General features: G+C 36.3%; 1 protein-coding gene across 1 annotated transcript in view; it reads left to right on the top strand.

The window, feature by feature from the left end:
• The window catches only part of LOC128247092 (uncharacterized), a 201,772-nt gene that overhangs the window by 73,978 nt on the left and 106,953 nt on the right, over positions 1 to 20,841 (top strand). The window contains exons 21-30 of the mRNA XM_089338070.1: positions 5,293 to 5,419; positions 6,997 to 7,172; positions 7,848 to 8,098; positions 9,127 to 9,250; positions 10,509 to 10,650; positions 13,076 to 13,251; positions 13,458 to 13,670; positions 16,803 to 17,007; positions 18,833 to 18,906; positions 20,316 to 20,354. Coding sequence (XP_089194196.1) covers positions 5,293 to 5,419; positions 6,997 to 7,172; positions 7,848 to 8,098; positions 9,127 to 9,250; positions 10,509 to 10,650; positions 13,076 to 13,251; positions 13,458 to 13,670; positions 16,803 to 17,007; positions 18,833 to 18,906; positions 20,316 to 20,354 — 1,527 coding nt within the window. The remainder of the gene's footprint in view (positions 1 to 5,292; positions 5,420 to 6,996; positions 7,173 to 7,847; positions 8,099 to 9,126; positions 9,251 to 10,508; positions 10,651 to 13,075; positions 13,252 to 13,457; positions 13,671 to 16,802; positions 17,008 to 18,832; positions 18,907 to 20,315; positions 20,355 to 20,841) is intronic.

Here is a 20,841-nt window from a genome sequence, read left to right as displayed (position 1 = left end):
CATACCAGCGCAATCGTCTCTCTTGCACGCCACAACTGATGCTTCTAATGTTCAGCTTTTCTCTCAAGATACTTACACTCTGACGGGTATTCACATTGACATTACACATCCAACGGAGCATACTGGCTTCATTCCTTGCGAGCTTACGTATGTCCTCAGCAGTTACAGCCCATGTTTCACTGCCATGTAGCATGGTTGTTCGTACGCATGCGTCATACAGTCTGCCTTTTACTCTGAGTGAGAGTCCCTTTGTCGCCAGCAGGGGTAAGAGCTCTCTAAACTTTGCCCAGGCTATTCTTATTCTAGCAGCTACACTTTCAGCGCACCCACCCCCACTACTAACTTGGTCGCCCAGATAGCGGAAGCTATCGACTACCTCTAGTTTTTCACCCTGGAATGAGATAGAAGTTGTTTCCTGTTTGTTTGCAGTCTTTATTGCACCTGAACATCTGCCACAAACAAAAACTAGCTTGCTAGTTAACCTGCCTTTGATGTTGCTGCACCTCTTATGTGTCCATAGCTTGCACCGGGTACATCTTATAGAGTTACTACCTACTCCTTTTCTACATACTGAGCAGGGCCATCTACCTGAAGGGGTTTGTGTTTTATCTACCTTCCTACTTATTAGGATTTTGGTTTTAGCTAGGTTGACTCTAAGGCCCTTCAATTCTAGACCTTGCTTCCACACCTGAAACTTCTCCTCTAGTTCTGATAGTGACTCCGCAATTAGGGCAAGGTCATCAGCATAGAGGAGCTCCCAGGGGCAACCTGTCTTGAACTCCTCTGTGATTGCCTGGAGGACTATGGTAAATAATAGGGGGCTGAGGACGGAACCTTGGTGGACCCCTACCTCTACCCGGAATTCATTGCTGTACTCATTTCCAACCCTCACCTTACTGGCAGCATCTCTGTACATGGCTCGCACAGCTCTCACTAACCATTCTTCTATCCCAAGTTTCCTCATTGACCACCAGATAAGGGATCGGGGGACCCTGTCAAAGGCTTTCTCCATGTCAACGAAAGCCAGGTACAGAGGTTTATCCTTAGCTAGGTATTTCTCCTGCAACTGTCTCACTAGGAATAAGGCATCAGTAGTGCTTTTACCTGGCACGAACCCAAACTGCATCTCATCTAAATTGATTCGCTCCCTAATTAGTTGGGCTATGACCCTCTCTGTAACTTTCATAACCTGATCTAACAGCTTGATGCCTCTGTAATTATTTGTATCTAAAGCGTCCCCTTTACCTTTGTAGCAGTTGACTATGATGCTGCTACACCAGTCATAGGGTATGACTCCTTCGTGTATCACCTGGTTCGTAATACGGGTGACTAGGCTATAGCCAACACTGCCAGATATTTTGAGCATCTCTGCAGTGATTCCTGATGGGCCGGGGGCTTTCCCGGTCTTCATACTCTTAATTGCTTTATCTACCCTGGTACTATCAACTCGGATAGCTGGTCCCTCTATTGGGTCGACATAAGGCAGGCTCTCTTTCTCCCATTCATTCTCTTTATTAAGCAATCTATCATAGTGGCATCTCCAGACCTCTTTCTTTGCATCCTCATTTAATGCAAGCGTACCATCATCCATGCGAACACATTTCTCTCCTACAACATCACTATTCTCTCTCCTACACTGTCTTGCAACACGAAATACCTCGAGTCTTTGGTCCTCACGGCGCAGAACATTGGCAAATCTTTCCTTATCTGCTTCCCCTCTGGCTAAATAAACCTGTCGCCTAGCCTCCCTTCTGGCACATTGGTACAATTCCCTGCTACCACCGTTCTTCCAGTCCTTCCAAGCCTGTTTCTTTTGTCTAATAGCCCTGTCTACCTCCTTGTTCCACCACCACGTTACTCTGGGTTGGGAGGGGACCTTACACCACCCACAAATCTGGTCGGTGGCTTTCAACAGGTTGTCCCGCAGAAATCTCCAATTGTCTTCCACGTTGTATGATGCTATATCCCCTTCTATTTCGTTAAATGCTTCAAGTAACTTGTCTCTAAGTCTCTGTCCGTTTGCAGGGTCTTTAAGCTTCCACACCCTTCTTCTCGAAGCCTGTCTAATTCTGGGCACCCATTTTGCCTTGATCCCAAAGTCGCTAACTACTAATCTATGTTGTGGGGTACATTCTTCGCCAGGGTAGGTTTTGGCATTTATAAGCCGCCCTCTTTCCCTATTTCTGGCGAGGATGTAGTCGATTTGGCTAGAGTGTCTGCCGGAGCGGTAGGTGACTAGGTGACTGGCAGGTTTCCTGAAGTTGGTATTGCAGACCATAAGATTGGTTGCATCACAGAACTCCAGCAGTCTGGTTCCCTCCTCGTTGCGGGAACCAAAGCCATAGCCTCCATGTATGCCATGGAAGCCCCCAGCACGACGTCCGACATGACCGTTGAAGTCTCCAGCCACAAAGAGAAGGTCCCTGTCACTCGTCGACGAGGTAGTTTGCAAGAGGGTGTCATAGAATTGGTCTTTCAGACCATCTGGTAGCCCAGGTTGAGATGCATAGGCTGAGATGACAGTAGCTAATCTATGATGAAGCACTAGTCTGATCTTAAGTACTCTGTCACTTACTCTAACGACCTCGATTACCTTATCCACCCATTTCTCCGCTAGAAGTATTCCTACGCCCCCGACCCCGTCAGTGTTCCCTGCCCAGAAAATCTTGTACCTGTGTTCTTTGCCTGTGAGGAACCTTGCAGAACCTCCTCTCCATCTTACTTCCTGGATGCAGCACATATCTACGCATCTCCGTTCAAGCATCTCAACAATTTCACCAGATCTACCTTTCAGCATGCCGACGTTGAGAGTGCCAATCCTAACAGTATGGGTGTTGGGGGTGTGGGCCTGTAGCCTGGGAAGGGGAAAAGCAGTGTCGTGTACCTGAAAAGAAAACTTGCAATTGGAAGAATTCATAAGCAAAACAGTACCTACAACCTGCAAACATTTCTCAACCTTAATGCGCTACCCAAAGGTAGGGGAGAGGATGGCCAAGGCCACTAGATGGGTTCCGGGAGACAGCCGAGGTTGACAGGATGACAGAGGAATGAACTTCCGGTGGAGGGGGCGGGATGACAGAGGAATGAACTTCCGGTGGAGGGGGTGGGATGACAGAGAAATGAACTTCCGGTGGAGGGGGTGGGATGACAGAGGAATGAACTTCCGGTGGAGGGGGTGGGATGACAGAGGAATGAACTTCCGGTGGAGGGGGTGGGAGGGCGGGTTACCGCCAGCGAGTAGATAGGGCTCTTAATTGTAGATTTTAAATATTTGAGAGACAACAATGCATAAATCGTAATTTTTAAAAGAGCAATGAATTCTGGGTGATTAGAATATAACGTAGCATGAATTTAGGAAGCTTAGAAAATGAATAAGCATGAATTTAAGACAACAACTGAATTCAATTGAATTTCATGGAGAGAAACAAGATAAATAATAGGGGGGGGGGCAACTAAAGCGCGAAGGTATTATGAGATGTTTGAGGCCGTAAATAAATAAAAAATCTCTATCTTATCTGCATCTTGAGATTTCGTCGTAGTATGTCAGCGAGATAATTTAGAATGGGTTTCTCATTTATATATAGCCAGAACCTGAAGACCTTAAGGAAAAACTACGAAAGAGAGAGAGAGGATGGAGGGGTAGACAGAGGCATGGCGGGAGAAAAGATCATCATCATCATCATCATATATATATAGAAAGAGAGAGAGAGAGAGAGAGGGGGGACCAGTCAAGCAGCACATCACGCTGTAATTCTTGGGCTGAGAAATCAACACTTAAAAGCCATAATTTTAAGGAGCGATAAGAATTTTTGAATAAAGGAAAATGGGTAGTGGTGGGTAGGTACCGCCAGCGAGTAGATAGGGCTCTTAATTGTAGATTTTAAATATTTGAGAGACAACAATGCATAAATCGTAATTTTTAAAAGAGCAATGAATTCTGGGTGATTAGAATATAACGTAGCATGAATTTAGGAAGCTTAGAAAATGAATAAGCATGAATTTAAGACAACAACTGAATTCAATTGAATTTCATGGAGAGAAACAAGATAAATAATAGGGGGGGGGCAACTAAAGCGCGAAGGTATTATGAGATGTTTGAGGCCGTAAATAAATAAAAAATCTCTATCTTATCTGCATCTTGAGATTTCGTCGTAGTATGTCAGCGAGATAATTTAGAATGGGTTTCTCATTTATATATAGCCAGTACCTGAAGACCTTAAGGAAAAACTACGAAAGAGAGAGAGAGGATGGAGGGGTAGACAGAGGCATGGCGGGAGAAAAGATCATCATCATCATCATCATATATATATAGAAAGAGAGAGAGAGAGAGAGAGGGGGGACCAGTCAAGCAGCACATCACGCTGTAATTCTTGGGCTGAGAAATCAACACTTAAAAGCCATAATTTTAAGGAGCGATAAGAATTTTTGAATAAAGGAAAATGGGTAGTGGTGGGTAGGTACCGCCAGCGAGTAGATAGGGCTCTTAATTGTAGATTTTAAATATTTGAGAGACAACAATGCATAAATCGTAATTTTTAAAAGAGCAATGAATTCTGGGTGATTAGAATATAACGTAGCATGAATTTAGGAAGCTTAGAAAATGAATAAGCATGAATTTAAGACAACAACTGAATTCAATTGAATTTCATGGAGAGAAACAAGATAAATAATAGGGGGGGGGGCAACTAAAGCGCGAAGGTATTATGAGATGTTTGAGGCCGTAAATAAATAAAAAATCTCTATCTTATCTGCATCTTGAGATTTCGTCGTAGTATGTCAGCGAGATAATATATATATATATATATGTATGTATGTGAATGTGAGTAGGTGTATGTTTGTGTCTCCTTGTCCTGACATCACATGATTGTTGTAAATGTATATCATTCATTTCCAGTATTCTGGAAAACATTAGCGTGTCTGGAAACAGGTGAGGGCTGGTGGGCCATACAAAATTTGTCTCAATAAACTCCATCCAACCGATGCAAGCATGGAAATGTGAATGCAATAACTATTTCACAAAGCAATATTATCTTTCTACATTATAAGTGTTTCACAAAACAACATTATCTTTCTATGAGATAACTATTTGACAAATCGACATTATCTTTCTATGTGATAACTGCTTCACAAAACAATATTGACTTTGTATGTAATATCTATTTCACAAATCAATGATAATTATCATGTTCACAGTAAAAAAGAAGCTGTAAATATCATGAACTAAGAAATCAAGATAATTAACATTAAATGCAATCTAGTGTAATACAAATGTTTCCTTCTGTTCTTATTCAGACTATACACTCGAGAGGTACCGACCACCGAAATTTCTTCAAGGACTTCATAATATTGTTGTTTCTGAAGGAGCAAGTGTGAAATTTAGATGCAAAATAAGTGCTCACCCTGAAGGCAGGATTATATGGTAAGTAATGGATATATTCTTATAGTTATATTGTCAATTGTGTTTATATCATCTGAAGGACTAGCATGCTGGGCAAAATGCTTGACAGCATTTCATCTGTCTCTACATTATGATTTCAAATTCTGCCTAGGTTGAGCTTGCAGTTCATCTTTTTGGAATCGATAAAATAAGTACCAGTTGAGCACTGGGGTTGATGTAATCAACTTATCCCTCCCCTCACACCCCAAATTGCTGGCCTTGTGCAAAAATTTGAAAATCTGAAGGAGTGAAACCAAAAGGAAACAAATATTCTACACTGTTTATTTACCTATGACTGTCGCTTAATGTATAATAAGGTTCTTGGTGACTTGAATTAGCAGTCACTTACATTATTAATGCCTGGAGAAAGTCATGGTTGGGCACAGGCATAACTATGTAGTTAAGAAGTTTCTTTTGTAACCACATGGTTTTGGGTTCAGTCCCACTGTGTAGCACCATAGGGAAGTGTTTTCTACTATAGCCCCAGGTGGACCAATATTTTGTGAGTGAATTTAGTTAACAGAAACTGTAAGGAAGCTCGTTACATATATATATCATCATCATCATTTAACGTCTGTTGTCCATGCTGGCATGAGTTGGACAGTTTGACCAGGGCTGGTAAGCTGAGGGCCTACACCAGACTCCAATTTGATTAGGCATGATTTCTATGGCTGGATACCCTCCCTAATGTCAATCACTGCAAGAGTGTAATGGGTGCTTCTACATGCCAGTTATGTGACACTGGCATCGGTCACATTGCCTCTGTAAGGCCCAACGCTTGAATGGTGGTTTTCATGTACCACCAGCACGGGTGCCTATTACATGACACTGGTATTGGCCACTTTGCCTCCATGAGGCCCAATGCTTGAACGGTACTTTCTGCGTTCCACTGGTATGGGTGCCAGTTACGTGACACCAGCATCAGCCATGAGTACAATTTCACTTGGCTTGACAGGTCTTCTCAAGCATGGCACATTACCAAAGGTCTTAGTCACTAGTTATTGCCTCTGTGAGGTCCATATATACCTATTGTATGTATTTGTCTTTGTGTTTTTTTATTGTGTTTGTCCACCACCACAGTTTGACAATGGGTGTTGAATTGTTTATGCAGTCATAACTTAGTGGCTTGGGAAAAGGGATCAATATAAAAAGTACCAGACTTAAAAAATAAGTACTGGGTCCAATTTATTTGACTGAACCCCTCAACACAGTGCCTTAGCATGGCCATAAATCCAATGACTGAAAGAAGTAAAAGATAGAAGAAAGAAAAAGCATGAGCTTCACAATTTCATGTTTATCCCCTTATAATATACAAGTGTACATGTATGTTAAAGGCTTTCTCAGAAGCATATTGAATCCTGAACAAACCAAAATGGTTTGTTTGAAATATCTGAGGCACACTGGGAAAACCATAGCAAACATAGATTAGCATTGGCCCTTGGGCCTCTGGAGGCCCCTGGGCACCTGCCCAGTGTATTCTTGCTTTAACACAGGTTATACTAGCATAAATGATTCTTATTTAATCATCTGTAACAAGCTGATTTTTCTGTTTAATTTAGGTTCAAAAACAGACAACCAATTAAAGATGATAATGTCTACAAAATATCTGAAGAATCAAGTGAGATCTTTTCCTTGTTCATCAATGAAGTTATTCGAGAAGATATTGGCTTCTATATGTGCCAAGCTATCAACCAAGCTGGGTCATCATCTTCAGAAGCAAAACTTTCTGTTGAAAGTAAGTTTTATGTTTTTATATCAATTGAAACAGTGAACTCACATCTTTACTTTCATATACAGGCTGTCTGTAAATTACCTTTACAATTTGAAAAATTCAAAATAAAAAAATGAAAAATAAGGATAATAACCTGAGTTCATTGAAGAACATAGGCAAAGTTTTATTAGAAACATCAGAACACTTGCATGCAACACATCAAGACAACGCTTATGGAAGTCATAAAGATAATTTATGAACACTCTATATTCCCCAACTTCAGCGGTGCATATTCAGAAAAATAAAGTTTTTAATATATAAACCTAATGGAATTCCCATACAAGACAATGGGGGATACATTTTTGAATGCATCCTATATACCATCAAATACAGTGAGTTATGCAAATTAAATATTTCTTCTTTCTAATATTGATTAGAAATTCAGAAAATGAAACTTATCTTTTTCTTCTATTTACATCTACCGCCCCTTCTCCAATCATACTATCTCTTTCTACCTCTGCCTTTTCTGCTCATTCTTTCTGCCACTCTCTCTCTTCTTATATACCTTCACCAATCATTTTTTCACCATTACCACCACTACCACCAGCTTCTCCTTTTACACCAGCCTCTTTTCCAAGTCCATTTCATTACCCTAATTAAAAAAAAAAAAAATTAAATGTGTAATTTACCTCATTATAGCACAAGAGAAACCAATATCTCTATTGGAGAGAAATCCATTGTCTAAAGAACACAGCCAACCTCCTGAAGAGGAAGAAGATCAACCTAAATACACCTGCATGCCAGAATTCACAACCAAGCTGAAGAACAAACTTGCTCAGGTTGATAATCCAATTCGGCTTTCCTGCTCGGTATCAGGGGTTCCTGACCCCACTATACAATGGTATAAAAATGGGGAGAAAATCCACAGTGGACTGACTTATGTCATCAAGGTAACTTTATTTTAAATGTAGATAAGATTCTGTAAAATATAATTATCACACATTTAATTTTGAGAAATATGGCTAAGGTAATGCATAGGTAGCAGCTATCTTTTTACAGTTTAGCATATACATGCACATATACATACATGCATATATACATACATGCATATATACATACATGCATATATACATACATGCATATATGGATACATCTATACATACATCTATACATACATACATACTTACATACATATCTGCATACATACATGCATACAGACACATACAGACATATATATATATGCATAAATATACATATATAACTGTACGGATGCACGAGTGTGTACACACACGCATGCACACACACACACACACACACACACACACACACACACATACATACACACACACACTCTTCAGCAGTGTAACTACACATGAACTATTGGCAATTCCTTTTCCTTCTTTGGACTTCTCCCTTTCTCCTTTCTTCCTTTCTCCTTTCTTCCTTATCCTTTCTTCCTTTCTCCTTTCTTCCTTTCTCCTTTCAAAGAGCTATGCTCGAACTGTCAAAATCTATCTCCTTTAATTAAACATCAAACTAATACATTCCTTGTGCACAGCTTCTTCTTGTCTGCTATTGTTATATATATATATATATATATATATATATATATATATATATATATATATATATATATATATATATATATATATATATATATATATATATATATATACATATATATATATATATATGCATAATTAGGATAAAATCATTATTTAATGAATTTATCAGTGGCCAGCATACTAAAAATACCATAATGGTTAATTTGTATTATAATTTTTATATACATATATATATATTCATATATATATACACACACACACACATATATATATGTATGTATGTATATATGGATATATGTATATATATATGTATGTATGCTTTGGGTTTATGGAGCTGAAGTCTAAATGAAATGTCTTAAATCATGTAAATCATTTATATCTGCTTAATTTTTTTTCCTTTATTGCCTTTGCAGAACAGCTCAGGGTTGTTAACCCTTGATATTCCTTGTGTATCATCTAAAGATGAAGGGCAATATGTGTGTGAAGCAACAAACAGCCATGGTACTGTTAGTTGCAGTTCTACAATTAGTCTACAAGGTAAGTGCTTAGAAATGTAAATCTCTTTTTGTCTTTTCACTTTGTAAGTCTGATATGAGAAGAAGCAAGAAGTAAAGTAGTGTGCCAATAATTTTTTGAGATGTTCTTATTTTTACAAACTGCTTCACAGTAATATTTACTAAGAATTTTGTGTATATAAGTTTTATGATTTATATTCGTTGCTACATGTATACACACTTCTCAAACAAGAAGTGCATTCTTCATCTTAGATATTAACCTATATAATGAAGTGGTTATTGATCACTTGATCAAAAGAGCTGTTAATGTCTCACCTAACTGACTACAGAAGCTAATTAGCAAAATCCTGATGAATATTTGCAATTGCTGAGGACTTACTGTAAGAATCAAGTACTTGATACAGTAATGTGCCTGTTATGTAACAATTCAGTTTGGAACACTTGGTCTGGTTCATATATTAAACAATGTTTTTTGAAGTACTGAAGGTCTATGTAAATCATCTCCTGGCTTCTGCCTAAAAACTTTAAACTCATACTCCATACTTTCTTCAGATATATCAAAAGTTTCAATGAGAGGAGACTATCTAATTTTACTCAATTATATATAACTTTTTTATTTCAATTTTTATACTAGTAAATCTTACTGTATATCAGCCTGTACACACATCAGCTCTTTCTTCTACAATCTGATATTCTTCTCCTTTTTGTCTCTTCACTTTGTAGCATAGAGAGTGTGTGTGCCACTTGGGACAGCCCTTGAGTTTTCCCCTTCCCTTTCTATCCCCAAGCACCCAAATCTTTACAAGCTTATACATCATACTCAAAAGTGCTGTGCCTATAAAAGCTTGTCTAGGGTGGAGCTGGCACTCCATCCTCCAGCTATGCTACTACCTTCACTTTCTATTTAAAGACTTCCTTCATAACCATTTCTCATTCTTCTCCCATATAGAGTCCTTTCTGAAATACTAATTCATTCTTGCTTCTAGCTCACTTTTCATAATTTTTGTGCATTCTATAGAATTTTTAATTTTAGAAAAGACAACCAAGCATAAACTTGTGCTTCAGTCCTCAGTGTTTCCTACTTTAGATTTTTAAGGTCATATTTTTTAGTAACTTGGATCTTTTGGTGATCTCAACAAAGAATTCAAAAGTCAACTCAAAAGAATTTCAAAAGTTAGACAAAATACTCAATTAGGTTTTTGTCCAAAATAAATTGTAAGATAAATATTGAATTTAGCATTAAGAACATCCTATTTTAAATTACTGTTTCTCTTTTTTAGGATCGAATAGAAATCTGTCTAAAATAGCAGACTATGAGACTCCAGTCTTCCTTGATACCCCATTATGTTGTACTGCTGTTTGCGGTGAAGATGCTATGTTCAATTGTGTTGCCACTGGTCATCCAAGCCCTTCATTTAAATGGTAAGTTTATATATATACACTCAAATATATCTGTGTGTATATATATGTATACACACACACACACACACACACACACACACACACACACACACACACATGCTTTCTGAAATAAGCAGAAACTTCATTTCAATGGCTCTGAGGAAACTACAGGATGCTGCACTAGCTCACATCTTTGAGTGCACTCCTTCTTATAGCAGAAACAGCTGTAAACCAATGACAGCTGTTGCGTAACTCCTGTTCTTTTGTCATTCATTAATTGATATTACACTCTATACTTGCTTAACACTTTACTCTAAAGTATAAGTATACTGAGTTCTAACAACTGATTATTAGTATCGCTATGCCTTAGTGAAAATATTATATATATATATAAATGTGTGTATGCGTGTGCATGTGTATGTGTGTATGCATACTTTGATACTAATTTCTAACTTAGGCATAAGAACAGAAATTTGGAAAGAGTTTAGTTAACTCAATCAACTCCAGTGCTTCTCTTGATAGTCTATTTTCTCAACAGGCAAAGTTGAACTCAAAACATTAAGGAGCCAGAACAAATAATACAAGTAATTTTTCTCTGATGTTGTAATGATTCTACCAAACTTCAGCACTAATATATATTTTAATAATGTATTTTAATTCAGGTATAAAGCCTGAAATTAAGTAGGAGGTAACTTGGTTGATCAAACTGACCCTAGTTTAATTTGGTGCTTTTATTTCATTGACCCCAGAGGGATGAACGGCAAACTCGATCATAGCAGGATTTGAACTCATAATGTAAAGAGCTGAAACAAATACTGCAGATTGTTTTGTTTGACATTCTGTGAATTCTATCAATAAACCACCCTAATATATATTTTAATAATGTAACAGTTTGAAACTTCATCAAATCATAAGTACGCAGCTTTCCTGCCTATTTACCGTCCAGAAATCTATACTAATCTAATTTGAACTCCTATCATGATCACTCAGGTGAGATAGAACAGCAAATTAAAGATGAACAAATATTCCTTTCGACTCTAGGCACAAGGCCTATTTTAGGGAGGGGGCCAGTCGATTAGATTGATGCCAGTACATAACTGGCACATAATTTATCGACCCCGAAAGGATAAAAGGCAAAGTTGACCTTGGGGGAATTTGAACTCAGAACATAAAGACAAAATACTGCTAAGCATTTTGGCCTGTGTGCTAATGTTTCTGCCAGCTCACCACCTTAAGATGAACAAATATTAGCTCCTCTGTCTGAGACTTATAAGGAAACCAACTGGTGCTGTTTTGCAGTTAGGTCTTTTGTCTTAAAAGGTTTTACTAGAGTTTAAGGATTATTGATGGCTGAGTTAATAAGGTGTTGAAGTAGTATTCAAGTGGTTGACAGTGTGTACATCTTGTCATCTTTGCAATGTGTTAGCTATAGTCAGGGCACTCAACTCTTGATTGTCCAGTTCACTTAGCAAGCAAGACTTTATGTAATTTTATAGCTGAATTCATCACTTTCCATGCTTGGGTACCACTAAGTTGATTTTCCATATATCAGTAGTTCTCAAACTGACAAATATCAGCTCACTATCATAATCACCAAATACTGCCACTACTAACAACACCACCTTCAAAACAGTAAGGAGTTTTTCCCTTCCGCCCTATACTAATGAGAAATCAAAATAGTGTTTGCATCCATATAATAATTTTTAGGCCTTGTGCCTATAAAAGAAAGGGTTAGGGTGGTGGACGACTATTTAAAGTTTGAAACAATATTAATTTTATTCAATTTGTCTATCTTGTTTTTCAATCTTCCCTACACCATCTTTAAGAGAAACATTGGATGAGAGTATTAAGGGCTCTTGGGCATAACTGTTTACTGGACCTCTTTGAATGTGTGTTTTAGTAGAATTAACATGTAGAGTGTGGGTCCTTCAGAGCTCCAGGCCCTCAGGCAGTGCTCGATTGACTGACAGCTCAGTCCACTCCTGTTGCAATTGTGGCTTTGATTCCTAAATTGGCCAGTGCATTGTGTTCTTGAGCAAAACTCTTCATTTTATGAGACTCCAGTCCACTCAACTGTCAGTGAGTAATCCTGCAATGGACTGACATCCTCTTCAATGGGTAAGCTGAGATCTCAGTCACTTATATGCCTTAGAAACTGGGTAACTGACCCTATGAGTGCTATGAGGATTTGAGACAGTAACGTCCAGGGTGGTTGTTATTGTTATTGATGATGATGACGATAATAAAATACTGAATGGCATTGCTGGCTTCATTCATAAATAATTGACATAAGATGCATGTAGAGACCAAGCAGTCAGCCTAACACTCTATTGATAAGAATCCATTTAATAATCTCCAACAATGTTAATGTAAGTATTGATAATCTCTTTCAAGTTTATTATTAAAAACAAACATGCAAAGCTTACTTAATTGATTTTCTTTTCAGGAGCAAAGATGGAATTAATGTCGAAGATAACAGACGCTGCCAAGTTTTTGTAGATAATCATGGTGGTTGCAGACTGATCATACATAAGGTAGAAGAAAATGATTCAGGTCTTTATTCATGTACAGCCCACAATAGTGCTGGACGGACAACATGTTCAACACGCTTGCGTATAGTCGGTAAGCCTCATATTCTTATTCCTATTCTAAATCTATTTTTAACTCTTGATATTTAAGTTTTCAAACAACAAATTTGATTGTCACCATTCTCCTTCTTAGTACATTATTTATTTCCAGACCACTTAACCAGATATTTTAAAATTTACAATAAAATATTTTGATTTTAGATACTTCTAAATTAGTTTATATTCTGTTATTTATTTAAGGTTTCGGTGACACACATAGTCGTCAAACTTCTCAAGAGAGGTCATATAGTCTTCAGAAGTATGAAAAAGCTCCTGACCTTGATGTAGCTGACCGTATGCTAACACCAGGACAACCACCTTATTTTACAATGATGCTCGCTAAAAAAATTGAGTTAAATGAAGGTGAAAAACTCCGTCTTGATTGTTCAATTGAAGGCTTCCCTTCTCCTGTCAGTAAGTATTCTTTTTTAAACTTATCTATTTTGCATATGCTTTAAAAATATGTTAAGAACAAACACTTGCTCATGCACGCACACACACACACACACACACAAGAATGTGCACGCACCCAAATGTATTCAAATCATGTATCATACTTAGACATGCAATAAAATCATTCAGGGTTCAAAACCCAAGTCAGTGAGAGTATGTGATCAAAAAGTAGACTGTTATGAATTTGAGCCTCTCTCTCTAATTCAAGCCTTACCTGAAATGTTTCTGGGGTTAATCCTGAAGTCTTGAAATCTAACTTTCTCACAGAAACATATTTGTTTTTTTCATAATAAAGGACACAAGAACCCAAAAGTTTAAGAACATATCTTATTCCCTATATTTGTGATTCTGTCATTTTCATAATTTTATAAATGCAGCCTCAACATGAACAAAAAGTAATGCTGGGTTCCATTAACAGCTGCTAAATATCAGAAGCTAATCACTCTCTTCCTTCCATATCATGTCCTTCACTATATCTAATATTCAAGCATTATGTTTAACAAAAGCAGTTATATGGAAGATATCAGTTAATTCAGCACTAAATTGCTATGAACTGTACTGCTTTCAAGACAATTATTCTTATGATAAGAATGCTGAAGTTAGCATTTGTGCCTGCATTATTCTTAGATGTCAGTATGCTATTAGATACCTGTATCAGAATCCTTTTTGGTTCATTGTAAAGTGTTGCAGCTCTTATATTAGTTTGAAAGGAACCTTATCTAAGAAAAAAAAAAAGAAAAAAACGCTAACAAAGAAACTAATGTGTATGAAAAACATCTGGAAATACTGACTTTCATCTCTAACATGAAAAAGCTCTTGGAATTAATAGAGCACTGCCCTGCTTTGGATACCTTTTTTTAATCCTTATCCACTTCTAGCCATGTTCTACAGCTCCTCTTTTTAAACCTTTTAGTTACCACATATCTGTTGAAATACACTGCCTTTGTTACAACTAATTTTGAAAATAATGAAGAATTTAGTAAAATAATTTCTTCCTTATCAGCTGATGTTTAGAACTTAACATGAAATTTTGAAGGAAAATTTGACTTAGATAATTTTAAAACAGGGAATTTGTATCATGAAACTAAGGGCAATCTTAGGCAGACTGGTATCAAAAGGGTTAAATACTGTACATGAGTCATTTTTATTTATTTATTTATTTTTGATATTTTTAATTATAGAGAAATCTGCATAAAATAATTTCAAAATCTTGATTGAGAAGAGAAAATAATCACGCACTTCATTATATTCTATTTTCTCATTACTTCAAGAAGTGACAGTTGATGGATCCTCATTGTTAAGACAAAGTAATGAAGTCCTTAATGTAAAATAATTTGTTCATTAGTCGATATTAGATATTATAAGCATGAATTTAATAATTAATTATTAGAGCCAGAAGCAGTATTAATACCAAAAAGTAATCTTTAATGCAACTTAGCATGGACGTCTTGTTAGAACATTGAATGCTGCATTATTATCCTTAAGAGATACTCTCATATAGGCATTTAATCATAAAAGCACACACATATAGTGAAGCAGATGAGAATCATCTGTCACAGGTATTGCAACTTGCTCATCACTAACTTAATATAGAAAAGAGACATACTATGGGCCTACAGTTACATTATTGTTTCAGTATCAAAGTGATGTTTATTAATGTCTAATATAATTTTTATTAAAATCTTAGCACTTTGTTCATAGCATGTTTATTTGTTATTTCATAAATATTTAGCAAAAAGAAAAAGTAAGAACAATGCAGAGTTGTTTCATGGAATTAAATTCAAAATGTTGATATTTTCATGTGAGCAGGTTCCACAGAACTATAAACTTTTGTTTATTATCTTCAAGAATGTTTCTTAGGCGCAGGCATAGCTATGTGGTTAAGAAGTTTGTTTAGCAACTACATTGCTTGGGTTCAGTTCCAATGCACAGTACCTTGGACAAGGGTCATCTACTATACACTTGAACTGACCAATGCCTTGTGAAGGAATGTTGTAGATGGAAACTGAATGGAAGCTTGTCATATGCATGTGTGTGTGTGTGTGTGTGTGTGTGTGTGTGTGTGTGTGTGTGTGTCCATACCACTTGAAATCTGGTGTTGCTTTGTTTACATCTCCGTAGGTTAGTGTTAGTGGCTTGGCAAAAGAGACTGAAGGAATAAGTTACAGGCTTAAAAAGGATAAGTAATAGGGTTGATTTGTTTGACTAAACCCTTCAAATATGTGCCCCAGCATGGCCACAGTCCATAATTAAAACAAGTAATAGCATAAAAGTATATGAATCAGAATAAATAAAATGCTGGGTTTAATCTCATCAATCATTTATTTCTTGCTTTCTTACATTTAAAGTTCAAGTCTTTTCAAGTTGGTTTTTGATTTTCATTTCTCAGTAGTCAATATATTAGACATTTGTATTCCACCAAGGTCGACTTTGCCTTTCATCCTTTTGGGGTCAATTAAATAAGTATCAGCTAGGCACTGGGGTTGATATAATCGACTGAATCCCTTTGTCTGTCCTTGTTTATCCCCTCTATGTTTAGCTCTCTGTGGGCAATAAAGAAATAAATGTATTAGACATTTGTCAAATTGCAAGATAAACTCTTTAAATTTACCACATCCTTTAAAAAAATCAATGTTTGAATTCAAGAAAAATAAACATAAATGCCAACATGGTTGTGGGTTAAGAAGCTCAGTTTGAAACCATGTAGTTTCAAGTTCAGTCCCACTGTGGGATACCGTGTGCAAGTGTTTTCTGTTATAGTCTCTAGCCGACCATTGCCTTGTGAGTAAATCCAGTAGATAGAAACTCTGAGGAAGTTTGATGTGTGTGTGTTTGTATGTTGCCCCCTTCCCACCAATACTTGGTTTGTTTACATTCTCATAATTTAGTGGTTCAGCAAAAATGACCAACACAATAAGTACCCAACACAAAAAAATAAGTACCAGGGTTAATTTGTCCAATCAAACCCTTCAAGGAGGTGCACCAAACATAACCAGAATCAAACGACTGAAACAAGAAAAAGCTAAAAGCAGATAAAATATATTTTTGCAGTCTTTGTGTAAATTTATGCTTCATTTATTTCAAACTTTACAGTTACCTGGCAGAAAGGTGTTCGGCAGCTTACATATGATGTTCGCCACCGAATTATAGCTTATGGAACCTTGCAGACCCTTGAAATCCCATCTGTAATGATCACAGATCGTGGTGAATATATTGTTCGAGCTGCTAATGTATTTGGCATCATAGAAACTTCCTGTTCGGTTACAGTCAACAAGAAGAGCAAGAAAGGATATGATAGGTAATTTATTGAATTTTTATTAATTCCAAACATTGGTATCACTTTAACTCTAATAGAAGATTTACTTCACTATTTCTAAGAACCTATGCCTCTGTAAGCAATGCTCTGCACTATGAACTCAGCCAGAATCTCATGAGAACATGATTTTCCTTCTCTGATCTATAGAAAAAAATGTGTTATTTCATACTATTATGGTTCTTTATTATATAAAATACATGATTTTGGTATCAGTCATGGTTCATCTGAAACAGTTGTAAAGATAAGACTATTTCATTATTCCTTTTCATTTGTATTCCATGTCAATACATTCATTGTGTTCACTTGTGTTCATCTGCCATTCTTACTTCAATATGTAAATACATGTAAATCAGGAGGAGTAAGAGGAAGAGGAGGAGCAGGAGGAAGAGGAGAAGGAGTAGGATGATCATGATGATGATGAAGAGGAGGAGGAGGAGGAGGAGGAGGAGATATTTTTTTGTGCAATCTGAGGACATGTACCAAGAGTGATAAAAATCAGACATCCAGTCAACATGATGGTGTTTGGAGTGATCACTAATTATGGTGACGTTATGCCTCCATTCATCTTCCCACACTGCCTCAGATTCAACACAGAGGCCTACATCAACTGCCTGGAGGAGGTAGTGTTGCCCAGGGTGAAGAGGGTGGCTGCTGGAAGACCTTATCCTTAGCAACAGGACTCTGCACCATGCCACACAAGCAGGAGAACCCAGTCATAGCTGTCAGACAATTTCTGTGATCACATTACCCATAACATCTGGCCACCTAACTCCCCAGACTGCAATCCCCTTGATTATTATGTGTACAGTACAGATGAGTGAGAGACCAACAAAACTTCTTATGACACCAAAGATGAACTGAAGGCAAAGATTATAGCAGCATTCACCAACTTAAACAAGGAGACCGACCAGGAAAATTGCAGGCGATTCCAAAGTCGTTTGGAGGATGTATTTGAAGCCAATAGCGATTTTATTGAATGAATTTACTCTTTAGTATTTTAAGATATTCTTATGTAATTTCGGTAAATATATCTGCTAAAATGAGATGTCAATGTTATTTTCATTTTTGTGTAATTTAGATGACAGTTTATTCACTGCACCCTGTATATATATATATATATATATATATATATATATATATATATATATGTAAATATATAGAGGGCAATAAGTTTTTTTTTTTGAAAATTCACCACCAGTGGCCTAGCATGCATAAAATGTCAATAGACAACATATTCTCAATATAAAATAGTGTACATTTAAACACAAGAGAAAATTACCTTCAACAGGCAGCTTTTACATGCTAGAAGAAGTAGTCAAAAACGACCAAAACCACATTTAAGAGCAATCTTCAAAAGGAATGAAAAATAAAAACTTTTTACCTTGTTATTTTATTCCGTAAAATGTATACTATTATATATATATATATATATATATATATATATATATAATGCTAATAATATAGCCTGAACAGGATAAACTACCCCTATTTTGCAGAGGAAAGTGTAGGTGGTTGTCCACAGCTAGCCACCTACACTTTTCTCTGCAAAATAGGGGTAGTTTATCCTGTTCAGGCTATATTATTACCATTATTCTGCGATTGAGAATTTAAAAATCACTTCTTTAACTTTCTAAAAGACATCTCAATGCTTCTAAAAACAAACTTTGTTTATTTACGTTTGTCGTAATTTGAATTTAATATATATGTATATATATATATATATTCATGTTTTACTTTCCCAGATACTATATTTTAAAATACTTTTTGTGCTAATCTGGTGAATGTGTTTTTGAATGTCTTTAAACAGGCAGTACAACAAAATGAAAGGCTCTGTGTCAAGAAGGAGTGCAAGTACAGAAGAAGACACAACCAAACTGCAGGGTAAGTTATCTTAATCTTTCATAATAATAATAATAACAATGATCTTTGTTAACAGTGCATCTAATATTTCAGAGGATTCCAAATTATTTTAACACATATGAAGAAAGTATATGTGCTTCCATAACTGGTAGCAGATTTCATTATTAGTTAGTGGCAGGACAATCAGGTAGTTGTTAAAGCAATTAACATTATGCATATATCCAAGTTTGTAAAAAAAAAAAGAGCATCATGATATGTTATCTGTAAACACTATAAACATTTTACAGATATAAAACGTGTGTGTGTGTTTGTGTGTGTGTATGTGCGTATATAATATATATATATATATATATATATATATATATATATATATATATATATATATATATATATATATATGCACATACACACAAGCATATATATATATATATATATGCACATACAACATAGTGCATGCATATATATATATATGTATGTGTGTTGTGTGTGTGTGTGTGTGTGTGTGTGTGTGTGTGTGCATATTTGGATAAATCTGCAGAGCATTGATCAAAATTTGTTGTGGTATTTGGTTCATTCCTTCATGCTCTGAATACACATCCTCTATTCACCCATGCCCCTCGTCAACTCTGCATGTCAATCCGCCACTTCAAGGTTGACCAAATATGTACCTATCTTGTACTTAGGTCAATATAATTGACTATGCTCTTGAAGATGGTGTCCTAGCTTGCCCACAATTCTATGGCTGAAACCAGTTCAAGAATACAATATTCTAAATACACACGCACTTTAACAAAGAGCAAGTACTTGAGATGATGACGTGGGCTTACAGCTGTGTTTGCCATCTTGTTTGAATTTAGATGATGCTCTTTCACTTCTGTTGTTTGACTTACCTATTATTTTACATCACTAAACTGGTTCACCCACCACTGTTGGTATGTATACAGTGCACATCTGCACCAGATGAGATTATTAATAGCATCCACAAAATGTGAAACTGATAAAAAAATTGGCAAAGTGCTAGAAAGAAATTGGTAAAGTGCAGTATTTGGTTATGCCTATTTATGTTTTGGCTCCGAGTTCTGCTAGATCAAATTGACCTTTTATTCATTTAAGGGTCACTAGAATAAATGCCAGTCAAGCACTGGGGTATTCATTTAATCAATTTTAATCTTTCTTTCCAAATGCAGGACCCATGTTTATCATTCGCAATGCTGGTTAGATAGCAGTATAAGTACCATGCAAGTTAAATGGCAACAAACTTTGTCTGACCACATTCTAATTCCACCAATGTTATCACTGCCTTTGGGTTTTAAATACTTGATATCTACTTGATGCAATATAATTGACTACATCTCTCCTTAGCAAATTTGTGGTTTTGTGCCAATATGAAAAAAAGCAATCACTCTATTAATATCCGCACCATTTCACAGGTATTACAGTGAGCCATGTAACAATTCCACGAGGAAAAGGTATTTACAGCATTCAGTCGCAGTATTTTATAGTAATGCATTTATATATATGTTTAACATCTATCAGCTATTGTTATCAGCTTATGTTTTATGAATATATATTGAGCTAGGTTCTAATTCACTAACCACAAAATTAATAGCATACATTTTATAGCTTGATATGTCTAGGATGCTATTATATGGGGCTATTAATTACAAAGTCGACTTCAAAATAGTAACATGCATGACAGTACATACAACTCGAAATTAAGTTAGGATGCATGGTATAAACAAACTTACTATATCATTTACAATAGTATTTCTAATTTTAGAAATTTTAGTGATATAATAAGAGTATGCATGATTTTCTTTTGTATGGAATCATCTTGAGAATGAGTAGTGGTTCAAAATATCTTCAAACTGAAGATACATGAAGCCTTCACTTATTGTTTTTTAGTTTAGATCTATGTTTATTCTTGATGTTGCTGCAAAATTCTGATAGTAATAC

This window comes from Octopus bimaculoides, chromosome 2, assembly GCF_046866305.1.
Source record: "Octopus bimaculoides isolate indiv1 chromosome 2, ASM4686630v1, whole genome shotgun sequence".
In the NCBI taxonomy this organism is placed as follows: domain Eukaryota; kingdom Metazoa; phylum Mollusca; class Cephalopoda; order Octopoda; family Octopodidae; genus Octopus; species Octopus bimaculoides.
This window is presented reverse-complemented; position numbering and strand designations above follow the sequence as displayed.